The following is a 16037-nucleotide window of genomic DNA, read 5'->3' as shown; positions in this document are numbered from 1 at the left end:
AGGAGGTGTATGTAGAAGAATCAGGACTCTGAAGACAACATCATTACTGGTCGAGCCTAAGAAAACATGCAAGTGGAAAAACAGAGATTCAGTATGAGCCTCACATCACGTGTATTCGTGCAATGGAATCTTATAGGGATCTAAGTGACCTGGGCTATGATGACACATGGAGCAGAATTATATAACACATCCAGCACAGCCCCTATTGATGTTGGGAACATCTTGTTCCACTTTTTTATGCTTTTCACAAACTGTGATGTGGCAAGATTGTTGCTTGGACAACAGTGAAAAGCCAGTTGATGTCATTATAGATTATTAAACACCTCACTAACAGCCCAACTACCCTGACTAATATGCAGCCTCCCTTCTCATCAAACTTACTAAACATCAGGAATACACAAAGAGGGAACTAAGACAAGTACCTGGCAGATTCAGCTTGCCACTTCAGCTGCAAACAACCTCTGTGTCAGAAACTAAATGCCAAAATTTCAGGATATGCTGCATGGGCCCAGCCCCATTAACCTGATATCCTTGGACATTGGCATTCGATATGTGCTAGTCTCTAAGAACCCTTATGACACTTCACCAATTAATTCACTTACAGGTTGCTTCTGCACTTCGTTGCTGCACCCCAGGCTGTGATCAGTGTAATGTCTGTGTGCTCAGGGACTGAACCAGATTGCATCTCTTGGCTCTTCACACACTCTCCCAATACTCACTCACTCTGAGCCTAAGCATCTATGCCTTGCATTGCCTTTTTGTGCTTCTCCCTCTCAGCTAGAGATACTAGGCTCATATTATTTCTGTCTTGTCTTGCCATTTAGCACAGACACAGAATCCAGAATCTTGACATAATTGACAGCAGTCCTCAGTAAAGTCAAAGGGGGGGGGGTGGCCTTCACACAGACATTTCCTGCGCAGTAAGTCAAGGGCACAGTAAATCCAATATCGGTCCAGCCCCTACTTGGGTAGTCAGTCTGAATCTTCTCCTTTTAAGGGTGAGAAGCCAAATGTCAGACAGTGCATCATTTGTTTTGACTCTGTCTACCCTATTATGGGTAGTTTGCCTCCTGCAGTTAGAGAGAGGCAAATATTAGGGAGATGAAAATGGGTGACACAGCTATTACTGTTGTAGGCAGTGCAGAGGACATGCAGGGTTTGGTGATATTGGGGGTTTTGGGGCAGGTGATGACAGCAAGTCAGGGAAGATGTTCCAGGCAATAGTGAGAATGGAAGAGCATGAGTCTTGGTGGGTGGTGGTTACAGTGGCAGAGCTTATGAGTGTGAAGTATTGGAGAGCAAATAATGGAGCTGGCAGAGGACAATGACCTTCTTCCCAAAGTGCTGGGCATTCCTACAGATGCTTTAACGAGGTGACACTTCGGACCAGGCTGGCACAGTCTGGTATCATGGCGGTTGGTCAAAGGGGAGGAGGCAATCCCACATCGACATGACCTCCAGATCGCTGCCCACCAAACAGATGTCAATTCTCACATCCAGGAAAAATGTCAAGAACTGTACAGAACAGCTCGGACTGACAGCACTTGTCCGGGTCACAATGGACTTTTGAAGGTGGCACAGTGCAGGGGATGTCAGTGAGGTCTGGGATATTTGCTGAGTGGTGAGTTGTTCCTGGTACAGCACTTGATAAGGTATGGGTGGCATCAGACTTGAGAGACACCATAGGCATGTGGTGGATTTTTAATGAGGCAAGTTTGGTCTAACAGCATGAGAGAACTCTTGAGGCCTTTTAGTGACAAAACCTCAGCCAAATCTTGACACAACTCACATTCATCCACAAAAATTAAGATTCGGTCTATCCTACAAGAAGGAAAACACCTTATGGAGATGTAGGGACTAAATATGTTTGTTGATGGTTTAAATGAAACTTACTGGATTTGCGCTAATGAAATTGTGTAGAATTTAAGAGCATTGGTAAAGATGGACTGCCATCCCAGTAGAAGCTGAAGAGAAGCTGCCAATGACGTCCAAGGGCATAAGACCCAGAATTCCTGAAGAGAGGAATTTTGGAGCAATATTCTGCAAGTGATCACAAGATTCTTGAACTTAAATTTGTAATGCTGTCAAGGAAATTTATTCTTCTTTACAGGTACCAATGGAGTACGTGACAGTTTCATTGAAATCTACAATAGGTCACTAACTAAGAAGCCACCAGGGGTCAGTCTTCAACTGCACAGCCACAGAAGCAGACATTGCAGCTCTGATGGCATTCAGAGAGACCAGGTGGCATCGCCTCACAGCATCAGGGACCTCGCTTTGATTCCAACTTTATGTAACTGTGTGAAGTCTTGCATGTTCTCCCCATGTCTACGTTGGTTTCCTCTGGGTGCTCCAGTTTCCTCTCACATCCAAAGATATGTAGTTTAGGTGGGTTGGCTATGCTATATTGTCCCATAATGTTCAAGGATGTGCAGGAACGGTGTGTTAGCCAATAGAAATGTGAGGATACAGTGATGGGGGGAGGGGGGAAGGTTGAGTTTGGGCAGGATCCTGTTCAGAGGGTTGGTCCAGATTTGATGGGGCAAATGGCCTCTTTTTGGACTCACTGATTCTATAAGAAAGTGAACAGTAAAAGGCAGAATGCTTGCCAGAGCCCAGTGGTATGATACTCGCAGCTGTTTCTTAAGGTTTCCATAATTTGGCAGCTACTATTAAACCAGTCATCATACTGAGTACAGAGCTAAGTCGGATGGCCACAGGTGGAGTTCAGAACAGTCACATATGCTCAGCTTTCCCATCAGAGGACCAGATCACTGGGAAGTGGGAGCTAACACTAGGCCTTCCCAAGGAACTAGCTGTTTGGATGCTGCCAAGAGTAAACTGTCTTGCAGACTGGACCGTCTCTGTCCTGTGATCCCTTCATGGAGCATCAGCAGCCTACCCCCACTTTGTGAGCTGTATCGCCTTCTCTTCAATCCATTTAGAATCATAGAGTCATTGAAATTTACAGCACGGAAACAGACCCTTCAGTTCAACTCGTCCATGCCGACCAGATATCCCGACCTAATCTAGTCCCATTTGCCAGCACTTGGCCCATATCCCTCTAAACCCTTCCTATTCGTATATCCATCCAGATGCTTTTTAAATGTCGCAATTATACCAGCCTCCATAACTTCTTCTGGCAGCTCATTCCACATACGCACCATCCTCTGTGTGAAAAGGTTACCCCTCTCACCCTAAACCTCTAGTTCTAATCTCCCACACTCCAGGGAAAAGACCTTGTCTATTTATCCTGTTCTTGCCCCTCATGGTTTTATAAACCTCTATAAGGTCACCCCTCAGCCTCCGATGCTCCAGGGAAAACAGCCCCAGCCTATTCAACCTATCCCTATAGCTCAAATCCTCCAACCATGGCAACATCCTTGTAAATCTTTATTGAACCCGTTCAAATTTCACAACATCCTTTAAGAGAAATGCTACATTGATTGGCAGCTCTCAGAGGTGGAGTATATGTCCTGTGAAAAGTCTGGCAGGATATTGGAGCTGGGAACCCTGTTGGCAGCCAGTGAACAGTCCTAGGTAGAACTTAACTTCATGAGGCACCCACAAATAGCCACATTGGGGTTGCCACCTGATTTCCAGCCAGGGGACAAGAAGTCCACCTCGGCAGTTAAAGTCCGACCTATACTTCCTGTTACTAGAAGAAAGAATGACCAATAAAGCTAGTTTAATTGATCTCTGAAAGCTTGTGCTTCAGATCTTAAGTAATTTAGTATTTCTTTCAGTTCACTGTATAATTTAATCACGGATTGTCAGCCTTGTTGGATCCAGACGAATCACCTTAACTATTCTGAAAGACTACTTTTGCTGATGCCTCTTTGTAGTACACTATATCGCCCTTCTCAAGGGCAATTAGGGTTGGCAATAAATCCTGGCATAGCCAGCAGCACCCACATTCTGGGACAAAATAAGAAAAAAAATTAATGGTAAATCATTTTTATCAAACTTGGAACTTTGAGTGTCTGTGTCACAGATGGAAAACCATCATATTGGATCTACTCTGTGCCACAAATTCAAAAGTTTACACCTCAAAAAAAAAATTCAGACTTATCTAGTATGTATGGCTGCCCATTGTTGGCCTCTATTCAGAACACAATTGTATTCTGTACTTCTACCAGAGTACAATAAGTAACTGTAGAAAGCTTATCCATTTTGGTAGAGCAGTGATCATTTGCGTTGGGCCTGTTCTGACACGAAAGTTACACTGAATATATTAGGGCCAAAGATCCTTGGAAATACCACTGTTTAAAGTCTGGTTTATCTTCTCCAAGAAAATTCTGGAAAGTGAACAGTAAGAGAAATAAACTACATTATAGAACACCTCTATGTTCCTCCCAGATATCTCCCCAAGCTTCTGATCATCTGTCATGTTACATCAATAAGTGACTCCCAAGCTGACCACTCCATCCCTGGCTTCATGCAGGGATTCAAAAGAATGTCCAATTCTTCAACCACTTCATCAAACCTCTTAACAGAGGTGACAAACTGAAAGAAGATTGACATAATACTCGTCAGCACAGAAGATAAGTTCAGCTTTGTCAAGTAGCATGACCTGTTATAAAACAAAAAACTGCAGAAGTTAGATGTCCTAAAACAAAACCAAAATTGCTGGAGAAACTCAGCAGGTCAGGCAGCAACTGTGGAGCGAAAGTAGAATTTTGAGTCCATTCATCCTTCTTTGGAATGGAGAATGGTCACTGAACTTGAATCATTAACTCTGCTTTCTCTCCTCAGATGCTATCAGACTTGCTGAGTTTCTCCAGAAATGTTTATTTTTGTTTCAGTATGATCTGTTGATTATTTTTTTTCCTTAATTATGATGAGACACCAGAAATTGGAAATATTAACTTTCGACAAAGTATCTCACGAGGTTAAGTCATACGATAGGAGCCCATGATGTTGGAGGTAGTATGTTGGTATGGTTACAGAATTGGCAAATAGGCAGGAAATAGAGGGTGAGGATAAGGGTTTGTTTTTCAGGTTAGCGACCTGTGATCCTCGAGATTCCACAGGGATCAATCCTAGCACCATAACTTTCACAATATATATTTATGACATGGAGAAAAGAAGTGAATATACTATAGCCAAATTTGCAAATGCTGCAAAATAGAAACAAAGAAGAATGCTCCAGCTGGAGCTTGTCTGCTCCACCTGTTTTTCTTCTCCTTTTCTTCTATTTATCTTCCTCTGTTTTGTTTTGCTTTTTTTTTCCTCTTTGATCCCCGGTCTCCTCTGATGTGGTGGCCTCCTTGCTTGATGTGGCATCTCCCGGCCTCCTGCAGTGGCCTTTCGGTGTGTAGTGACAACCTCCTGATCTGGTGCAGTGGCCTTGTCTCGTGGGGTCCTCCCCAGCATGGTGCGGTGACCTCCCGGCCTGACGCAGCAGCCTTCTGCAACAGCGTCCCGGTGTGGCGAGCTTTCAGCTCTTTGCAGTAGCCTCTTGGCGTGGCGTATCATTGGGACAGTGTGGAGCTGGGGCCTAGTGTGGACTGGAAACTAGGTGCCAGCGTGATCTGCTGTACTGAATTTTTATTTCTGTAGTGCTAGACATTTTATTTCTGTATTGTCTAAATTTTGTAACTAAAGCTGCACCGAGGTACTTTTGTATCTGAGTCAATATTGTAATTGTTGACGCATCAACTTTTTCACTATACTCATTCGATATATGTGACAATGAAGGCTATTCTATACTATTCAATTCCAAAATGTGGAAAGGCAGGTTGCGAGAGGAATACAACTATCTTGCTATAGAGATATCAATAGGTTAAATGAGTGCACAAAAAGTTGGCAAATGGAATATAATGTGGGAAAATTGTGAAGTGAGAACAAAACAATTGAATATTATTTAAATGGAGAAAAAAATCCAGAAAGCTACAATGCAGGTGCAGCAGGTACCAGGAAGGCTCATGGAATGTTGGCTCTTATTCCAAGCAATTTGGAGTATAAGACTAGGGAAATCTTACTGTAGCTTTACATGGTGCTAGTGAGACCACATCTGGAGGACTGTGAGCAATTTTGGTCCCCTTCTTTAAGGGAAGATACCATTTCATTGGAGGAAATTCAGAGAAGATTCAATAGGATGATCTCTATTATGGAGAGATTGTCTTGGGAGCAAAGATTAAACAGGTTGGAACTCTACTCACTGGAGTTTAGAAAAATGAAAAATGATCTCATTGAACTTATAGGATTCTTAAGGGGCTTGAAGGGTAAATGCTGTGTGGCCATTTTCCCTCATGGGAGAGTCTGGGACCAGAGAGCATATTCTCAGAATAACTGAGCACCAATTTCTTCTGAAGTTTAAAGGTCTTTGGAACACCTTGCCACAGAGAGCAATGGGGCAAAGTCCTTGTGTATATTTAAGGCTGAAATAGATAGATCAGTCAGAGAATCCAGGGTTATGGGGAAAAGGCAGGAAAGTGGACATGATTAATGTTGGATTAACCATAATCCTACTGAATGATGGAGCAGGCTCAGGGGGCCAAATGGTCTACATCTGGTCCTATTTCTTATGGTCTTATAACGTCAAGAACCTTTGGGCTTCAACTGGGAGTTATTGATTGGTTCAGTCTGTGAATTTGATGTTAGTGTTATTAGCTGTGTCTACAATGTTTGAAGGAGAAGGAAATGTGAGGTTCTTGCGTGCAATGGTCTAATCTCAGCATGGGAGCACTCAGTAGAAAAATAATTGACTTGCAAGATAAATAACTCACACATGCAAAGAGTAATGTTCCTTTCAGTGACATACCGTATACGAAGCAAAGAGGGAACAGCAACAATGGGTTGAACACTGCTGGTTTTGAAGAAGGGGGACTGTTATGATAAACCAAGTGGCTTGCTTACTGCCTTCCTTTTCACTACTGACTTTACCCCCATATTATATATTGGGTGAGTAAGGCATCAGGTAATCTGCCTGCATGCAGACCACTTAATGTTCACTTAAGGGCCTCATTCTACCTCCACCACTATAACACATGGAGTAGGGGAAGATAGAGGCAAGCAGAGCAGTCCCAGCTGTTTTCACTGTATTAACTCTGTCAGTGAGGCATTTCTAAGGCTCCAGAAGAATATCAAGGCAGCCGACATGAGATAGTTGGTGACCTTCAGAAGTGGAAATTATAGTAGATGATCTGATAGGTGGATGCTGAGACTCAATGGAAGAAGCTATTGGTGACAACAATTAAAATCTAATGCAACTGCTTGACAGAGCTCACCAGATGTACCCAAAGTTAAACAAGAAAAAATTACAATTAAAGAGGCCCAAAGTCCAACAACTGAAAATGCATAGGCAGTGCAACGATTTGTTGGATTCCTCAACAATTTGGCAAATATCTTGTCCAATTTGTAAACACCAACTCTCAGCCAAGGGTGTACAATGGTATTGGGGCACAGAACAAGAAGGAGCATTCATTAAAATCAAGCAACTAGTGATGACAATACCAGTGCTGAAATAAATGTTGAAGTCACCTTGCGGTGCTTCACAATTAAGCAACCCTACTGCAGCAAAGATAACCAGTGTATTTGCATCCAGGGTATTAACACACAGCATTTTGCCCAGCTTGAGAAAGTGTGTGCCTGGCCATTATTTTGCTTGTGAAGATTTTCATTCATACCTGCTTAGAAAAGTGACAGTCAAATCCAGCCACCAGCTACTTCAAAGCATTTCCCTGAAGCCATTGCTATCTTCTCCAAAGCATCAGCTAAAGAATGTTATTCCTTATCGAGATACTATCTGGATGTGACAGACAAGCAAGGGAAGCAGTTATATATTGCAGGCATGTTATCAAGCAGCACTCCAAATGAAGAATGTGGAGGATGCTGTGACAGAGTGGGAAATCTTCCAGATTCAATGTGAAGCAGCAACTTGGCATGCTGCAAAAATCATCAAACAGAAGAGGCATTGAATATAATAGACCTGGACCTTGCTCAAGGCAAACAAACTATCCAACAAGATACAGATCTCTAATGTTGGAAGGATGGCCAGAGAGCATGAAGGATACACATGTTGCTATAAAAACATATTGGCCATACAGAGATTGACAGCTGAAGATGTCATATTGGACACAGGAAATTGATTCATTATCCCAAAGTCGTGGAGAAAGGCCTGCTAATGTGCATCCATGCAAATCACCAGAAAATTGAATCAAAACTGAGGGGGAGGCAAGAGATGTGCTGTACTGGGCAAACATGAGCAATGAAACCAGTGAGCGTGTCAGTGCTTGAGAATGAGTACCAGAAAGCTGCCGGTGACACACAACATCCCAAAGAGACCTTGGATGAAGCTAAAAATCACACAACACCAGGTTATAGTCCAACAGATTTAATTGGAAGTACACTAGCTTTCGCATTGTGTGATTTTTAACCTTGTACAGCCCAGTCCAACACTGGCATCTCCAAATCATGGATAAAGCTGGGAGTAGATTGCTTTACACTCGCAGAAACTGATTACCTTATCACAGTCGGCTATTATTCTGACAAGTCGAGGTGGACCATCTGAATTTGACATTTACCACTGAGATTGTTGAATGCCTGAAAGCACAGTTCTTGGTGCTTGAAAATCTCACATTGACATTAGGTTCTGCATCATTGTGATGGCAATGACTTAAAAAGTGTTGAATGCTGGACAAAGTATCCAACACTTTTGAAACTTCCGAGGGGGGCGGCAGAGGGAAACATCACCTCATTGTGTGTCATGTGAGTATGAAGATGAACTTTACACACTGCATTTAAAGGAGGAATGGTTGATGTGAACCTGGGATGGAAGGGGTTTAGAGTACAGTAGTCACTCCTTATTTATGTAGTATGTATAAATTCTCAATTCCTTGCTATCCTGCCAGCAGTGGAAAGGATGGCAGACAATTCTACCTCTTATCCAGCGATAAATTAAACTGCTTAAGTGGCCATTAATTGCCTCTTTCTGCTGCCATTGGCATTCCACCAGCTCTTGGAAACTGCCATGTAAATTCTGGTGGATGTTGGTGGATGGACCTATCTTGGAATCTTCAGACCTATGCAAGAGCTCCCAGTGGCAATGAGAAGGTACTGTATCATCCTTCCTGGTGTCCTCCTCTTCCAGGTGCAGTCCCAGCAGTGGCCACTGCTGCTGGTGGCACTGTGGACCTCCAATTGTCCAAACAGCTCCTCAGGACAGCTGACTAGCTTTGACTGGAACAATTGCTTAGTGGCAACCAACCAACCAGCTGCCAGCTGTAAAACGTGACCATGGATTCAGTAAATCAGTAAAGTTTACTTCCCCTGCTCCACTCTGCTTTCGGGTCTGCTCATGGGACCCCCCCTCCCCAATCACATCAACCAAATCAAAGTTCAGCCTGATGTCACCACTAGTCCAAGTGACAACTCCAATCTTTTTCCATAACCTTTGCATTTCATCCAAGCATTGGTTCTCTGGTTTGCTCAATTATAAGGCCCTCAAATCCTTCTAGACTTTTTCACCCCACCCTCTCAGTTCTAGACTCTGCCCTCTGTCCCCTCCAGCTCCTTCTTGGGCCAACTCTCCCCATTTTCTCCCAGCCAAGATCCTTGTTGTCCTGATCACAGTGTCCAGTATGCAATCCTGACAAATCAGAATTAAAAGAGCAAACCTGACGCAAATGCAATGTACAAAAACTATGGCACGACCAGCACTTTTTAATCAGTGAAGTGTCCATTGTAAAGGCCTCTTCAGGCAGCGTCTGTACTATCAATGACACCAAGTTTTCATCACATTACAAAGTTGGCTCTGATCATACCTTTCTGCCACATTTGTTAATTCTATGATGGGATGTAAGTTTGCACTTTCAGGTTTCCCCTACTGAGTTTCAAAACAAGAGCTGCAAATTATGAAGTGATGCTATTAGTTAAATACTATGGCCTATGGTTGTTTTCTCCTACCTCTCCCAAACAAAAATAGAACTGGTAAAGCATGGAGTCAGACAGAGACTTTGTCCTCCGCATCACTGGGGACATGACGTTATAAGCAGAACAAGGAAAAGAAATTAAAATTAAAATTATAGGCTAAAAACTGTCATTCTTTATTGTAATGACCACTTGTGTGGTCTGAAGGCAGTTAATTAAATTCCACTGGTCAAGGTTTGATCACAAAGGAAGATGCTATTGCTCCTTATAAAATAGTGAAATGTGGAAATCCTGTGCCATTACAAATGACAGGATAAGAGGGACACATGTACCATTAGCACTTTGAATCTAGTAATACAAGCCAGCTTTAGTATTAGATAAATAAATCCAGTGTTTTTCTGATAGTCACCACCAGTTCGTTGTCACTGGAGGGCAGTAGATAATCCTATTTTCCCAAGCCATTGTAATTCAGCCTTTTGACACTACACTGCATCCTGTCATGGCCAAATGCGCGTAGAATGCAGACGACGTCTGAGATACAATACACAACTCCAGAATCAAAGGCACAATTGTAACACCTTTTACGAAACTGTATGCTGAATTTGCTTTGTTCAATGGATGGAGCAGTCTACAGAATGAAAAGGAACATGCTTTCTTGAAAAAGTGTCTGAATGCCAATCTTCTATCTAGAGTTACTATGTCACCAGCAACTTTATTAAAGCATTCTAATAACAATATAAAATGTCCTGTTCCATCAAAATGAGAGATTAACAACTAAATGTTAAACTTGAAACATTTAATGATTTAAAAGCTGTTGTCTGAGAATTGTTATTGTGTTAATGTTCAGCATATGAAAATCAACCAATGCAGCAGCAATTCCTGAGGCTCACGATGTATCATTCTTTTCTGAGTGATTTGAAATTATAGGTGTTATGTAAATGCAGGTGAACTATTTAAAAAGTTTGTTGAAAACTAGAGATTTTAAGCCTACTCTTAAAAGTATTCAAATTACATCTGACATGGTCATGTAACTGTAATAAGTGTATTTTCAACTATAGTTTTAAAATAATTTTAAAAGTGATGAGGAAGTGAAGGTTGCCAGAAAGTGAACAATAGCTTTATTTTCTAAAATAGTGGGGGCATGCACTTTGCATAAATGACTTAAGAAAAGTCCAACAACATCACCAAATCTTTGCTTCCCTTTTTCTTGTAAGAAACAGAGTTGTTTTGCACCCAGTAATTGCTGCTTATTATGGCATACAATGAAAAGAAGGCAGAGAAGGACTACAAACGGTTTTATAGGCTTGTCAGCAGGGATCTTTTAGTACAAATTGCTGGATAAATGAAGCAGCCTGTTGTTTCCTCAGTTAAAACACTGAGTTATGTCAAAGAAGGAGAGGTGGAGCAGCATCAGCAGGCAGTGTTAAGGTTACCTGCTGGGTCCTAATTGGTGGCCAGTGTTGTTAATGGCTTCCTGTGGCTGAATGTTTACATGTCATTTACTCGGTGCTTTGTATCTCAGCTTCTAGAACTACTGACAAGTTCTTCAATCTGTCTTTTTTTTAGAATACTTCGAGGCAGATATTTGGTCAGCAGTCAGATTGCGCCCAGCTCTACCATGAAATTAAATACCTCAAGTCCATTCCAAAGTCACATTTTTACATGGTATGAATGATGAATCTTTTGTTTCAGAATCTTTTGTATCAGAATTAAAGGTGCGGCGCTTCGAAAGCTAGTGCTTCCAATTAAACCCGTTGGACTACAACCTGGTGTTGTGTGATTTTTAACTTTGTTTGGTACCATCTCACTAAAAGAAAATTGCTATTCAAATGTCATACGCTAAATTGGTAGTGGGGCCACAAAAGCCTAATGTAACATTGTTATTACCCAAGCAATTTTTATATTCTTCTTTAAATAATTTCAGAAATGGAGAGATTCCAGGAGAAACCAAAAATCATTTTTTTGACAGAATTTGGAAGTCATCTTGTTCCTCCTCTCTCTGAGTCTCCTTTTCTACCTATCTTGCTGGATATATATGAGGAATTTAGTTAAAGGGATACAGCTGGACGTAAAAAAAATCCTGTCACTATTGAAATCTGATGACAAAAGGGTTAGCAATAGTCTAGTGTTAGAAATTCAGCAATCTGGTTATTACATAAATAGCTGACCCTCGCCTTGGAATTTACCAAGTAGTAAATATCAAGGGATTCAGCTTTAGAGTATAATGAAGTGTAATAATCAATTTTAGTTCCCAATCTTCATTTTTATTAGAATTATGTATTTGTACTTCAATTCTTATTGTTATTCTAAACCTGTATTTCCAGCTCTCTATTTATTGGGCACTAGTAATGTTGGGTAGTGCTAAACCAAATAAAAACAGGAGGCACCAGGTTCAATCCAAAACTGATCCTCGATTACCCACTCTCAAAATGTATTAAGATTGCTGGAGCATACATCCAGCAGAAAATAGGATTGAAGAGACCATCAGATTCAGCTGGGATAGACACCATTTAATATATCAATAGTGTATATCTCAGTTTAGCTCAGGGTTGAATCTGGGAATAGACCTGCCTATTTGCCTCACCTATGACCAGCTTAAACTTGGGGAGCCACTCTATAGAAGCTGAGATGGCTTGTCTTTTGTCATTGTGTTAGTAATCAAAAATGGGATAATATAATATTAACTTGAAAAATGCACATACGAAAATAGAAATAGTACGTTTACAAATTTTTTTTTAAAAAGGCACTGAGCACTTGAATACTTGCAACAGGTTTGTGAAAATTGACCACCAAAGAGATACACGAGTAATCAGTGAGATTTGTGCATGCAACTTTGATGTCACTTGGTGCTAAAAGCTGTCCTTCAACTTGCCTTTGTTCAGATTGTAGAGCTGCAGGACCAACTGGCCAAGAATGGAATTTTGAAAAACCAAGGAGATTATGAAGAATTCTGGCGCCTCTTAAAACAAACGCCACGTGCTTCACCGTTTGAAGCAAAACTCCAGGACATAAAGCTAAAAAGTTTAGTTTATTATCTTACCCATCTAAATCACTTTAAATGTCTAACAAAGTTGAGAAGAGGATACTTTTCTTCAAAGAGTTCCTTTGTTTTATATAGATACTGTAGATATATCATTAATGGTGAATTACACATCTCTTGAGTAGGTGAGACCTGAACCTAGATCTCCTGGGTCAGAGGTAGGGACTATGCTACTGTGGCACGAAAGTTCTTGGCTTAGACTTACATGAAGAGATTAATCTGTGAGTCATACTGGAATTAATGTTCAGCTGCACTGGATTCCTTTTTATTTGTTCCTTGACGTGGGCATGACTGGCAAGGCCAAACTAAAATTCTTTACACAGAGTGCTGAAGACAATAAACAATAGACAATAGGTGCAGGAGTAGGCCATTCAGCCTTTTGAGCCTGCACCGCCATTCAATATAATCATGGCTGATCATTCCTAATCAGTATCCTCTTCCTGCCTTATCTCCATAACCCTTGATTCCACTATCTTTGAGAGCTCTATCCAACTCTTTCTTAAATGAATCCAGAGACTGTGCCTCCACTGCCCTCTGGGGCAGAGCATTCCACACAGCCACCACTCTCTGGGTGAAGAAGTTTCTCCTCATCTCTGTCCTAAATGGTCTACCCGGTATTTTTAAGCTGTGTCCTCTGGTTTGGCATTCGTCCATCAGCGGAAACATGTTTACTGCCGATAGAGTGTCCAATCCTTTCATAATCTTATATGTCTCAATCAGATCCCCTCTGAATAGGCTGGGTCGTTAAGTAAATTCAAGGTTGTGATTGACAGATTTTCAATTATTAACAAAATCAAGAATCATAAGGAAAAGGCAGGAAAGTGGATTTGAGTATTACCAGATCAGTTGTGATGTCAATGAATGGCAGAATGGTTTTGATGGGTTGAATGGCCTACTTCAGCTCCTACATTTATGGCTAGCTTTTGTTTCCTATCCTTAATCTCTCTTAACTGAATGGCTTGCTGGATCACATCAAAGTGCAGGCAAGAGTTAACTGTGTAACTGGGGTCTCATGTAAACTAGGTAAGCATGACAGATTTCCTTTCCTAACAAAATTAGTGACCCAAAAGGTGTTTTCCAACAGTGATTTGTTATCATGGTCATGTGTCTTATTAGCTTTATATTCCAGATTTATTAATTGAATGCACATTCGATTAGCTCTCATGGTTGAGTTTGAACTCATGTCCCAAGATCACAAGCCTGTACCTTTGCATTACCGATCCAATGTCAATATCATGACACAACCATCTCTCCTGTTCACAGATCCATAAAGTTCCAGCTAACAACTACTAGCTGTTGTTCCTGCTGATGTTATATAGGTAGATGCATTGACATATAGGACTTCAATGAGCTCTGCATGGAAATATCCTATTATTCAACAGCTCTGGACTTCACCTGTTTCTGAACTTGAACAACAGTTCATTGATGTTCCATGCCAAATCCATCAATTATATTCTGGTTAAATCCAAGTATTTGGTCATTGTTAGAAAGAAATCCGAGGTATCTTGACTTTTCTCAAGATACAATCATGAGCTTATTCTTGCTGCCACTTTGGATCTATCATTTCTATTTCTACTTTTTTTCTCTCTACCCCTGTTAGATTCACCTCCCTTGTCATCATGTCTCCTCTTACTTTGCCCTTCTTGGCTATTCTACTTTCCCTAATTCCTTCCTGAATCCTGTAGTAGTCTTTGGCCTTGCTAATCTCCTACTGCTTACTTTCTCTTGAATAAATTTGGAATCTCTGTCTGTGCCTCTCTTTGCATTCTTCATGGAAACCTGGTATGACAACACCTTTCCCTAATCCAAACTTCCCTGCCTGACTATACATTTCACCATTTTCCCTCCCAAGCTTCTTCATATGGTTATATGGCCAGATCTTGCCTCAATTTGTCCCTGATTGCTTTGACACCATCTCCTCCTTTGAACATCTCATTTTGAACCATCCCTCTTGCTTCTCATGTAACATCCTCAGTCTCTACTATTCAAGCAAGTAAATATTTTCACTGCTTTCCTTCCTTAGCCTATAAATCAAGCACCATCTCACAGTCAATGGTTTCATCCTCCATTTAAATTCATGAAACCCCCTCTACTGCTTTCTTATTCTTCCTAAATCTCTCCTTCCAAAAAAAACTCCTCAGCGCATTTATATGTTTACTTGTCATTTCATGCAGCTTCTCTACTGCAATCATAAATGAAACCATCTCTCATCATTTCCATGTTTCATACTCCATCTACATGGCCTTATTGCTCCAAAATCTTTCTCCTTTGTCCAGCTCTGGAAGAAACCTTTCCTCCCAGCTAATTACAGTATTTGCAAATGCACAACTGCTGAGCTCCACTTTCCACAATAATTTTTACAGCTATGTGTTTCCTCTTACCTTCATCATTGCTGTTCTTGATCCAGTCAAAACAATTACACTCACCTATCCTAGTTGCTCTCTATTCTGTCCCAATCATTGTTTACCTTAAGTCCAAGATATGCAGAGTGGAGTGTTTATGGTAAACAACTGATTTAGCCAATTATTGCCAGAACAGTCTTGACCATTATAAAACACTATTGGCTCATGCTGTCATTTGCCAGAGTTGTATACTATTCCAGAATCACTCTGGATGCTGGAATAACTCCCTGCATTCTCTTCCCAACACCAACTGCCTCCTTAAATAGCATTTTCCTGCCAACCCACCATCCACATCACCTCCAAAAAGTGAGAAACTGACATTCTTCCTACCACTATGTTCATCGGTGTGTAATTCCCTCGCCTCCGGTTCTGTTTGCTCTTTCTTTTTAAACTGGTGTTTACTCTGTCCTTGCAACCTCCCACCCTTGTCCAGCCTTTAATTCATCTCCAAAGTCTTTGAATGTGTTGTCACTACTCAAATTGATTCTTACCATTGTTTTTCCAACTCCATGTATGAATCCTTCCAATCAGGATTCCATTCCACCACAGATTGAAATAGCCCTTATCAAAGTCATAAATGATGTCTGTTGTGATTATGACAGAAGTAAATTATTTCTCCCTGTCCTTCTCCACCTCTGTACAGACTTTGACATGGTGACCAAACCATCCTGCTCTAACCCTCCATCCAGTTGGCTGGGACTTCCCTTGCCTTGCTCCAGTCT

General features: G+C 41.2%; 1 protein-coding gene across 4 annotated transcripts in view; it reads left to right on the top strand.

The window, feature by feature from the left end:
• LOC140483090 (uncharacterized) overlaps positions 1-16037 on the top strand; it is a 163042-nt gene that overhangs the window by 41358 nt on the left and 105647 nt on the right. For 3 of the 4 annotated variants that reach the window (XM_072581027.1, XM_072581025.1, XM_072581026.1), the window contains 2 exons: positions 11440-11538; positions 12756-12894. In XM_072581027.1, coding sequence (XP_072437128.1) covers positions 11440-11538; positions 12756-12894 — 238 coding nt within the window. The remainder of the gene's footprint in view (positions 1-11439; positions 11539-12755; positions 12895-16037) is intronic. The other variant, XM_072581029.1, reaches the window with a different exon arrangement.

This window comes from Chiloscyllium punctatum, chromosome 11 (genome assembly GCF_047496795.1).
Source record: "Chiloscyllium punctatum isolate Juve2018m chromosome 11, sChiPun1.3, whole genome shotgun sequence".
Lineage (NCBI taxonomy): Eukaryota > Metazoa > Chordata > Chondrichthyes > Orectolobiformes > Hemiscylliidae > Chiloscyllium > Chiloscyllium punctatum.
Note: the sequence above shows the minus strand (reverse complement) of the source record. Positions and strands in the feature narration are given on the sequence as shown.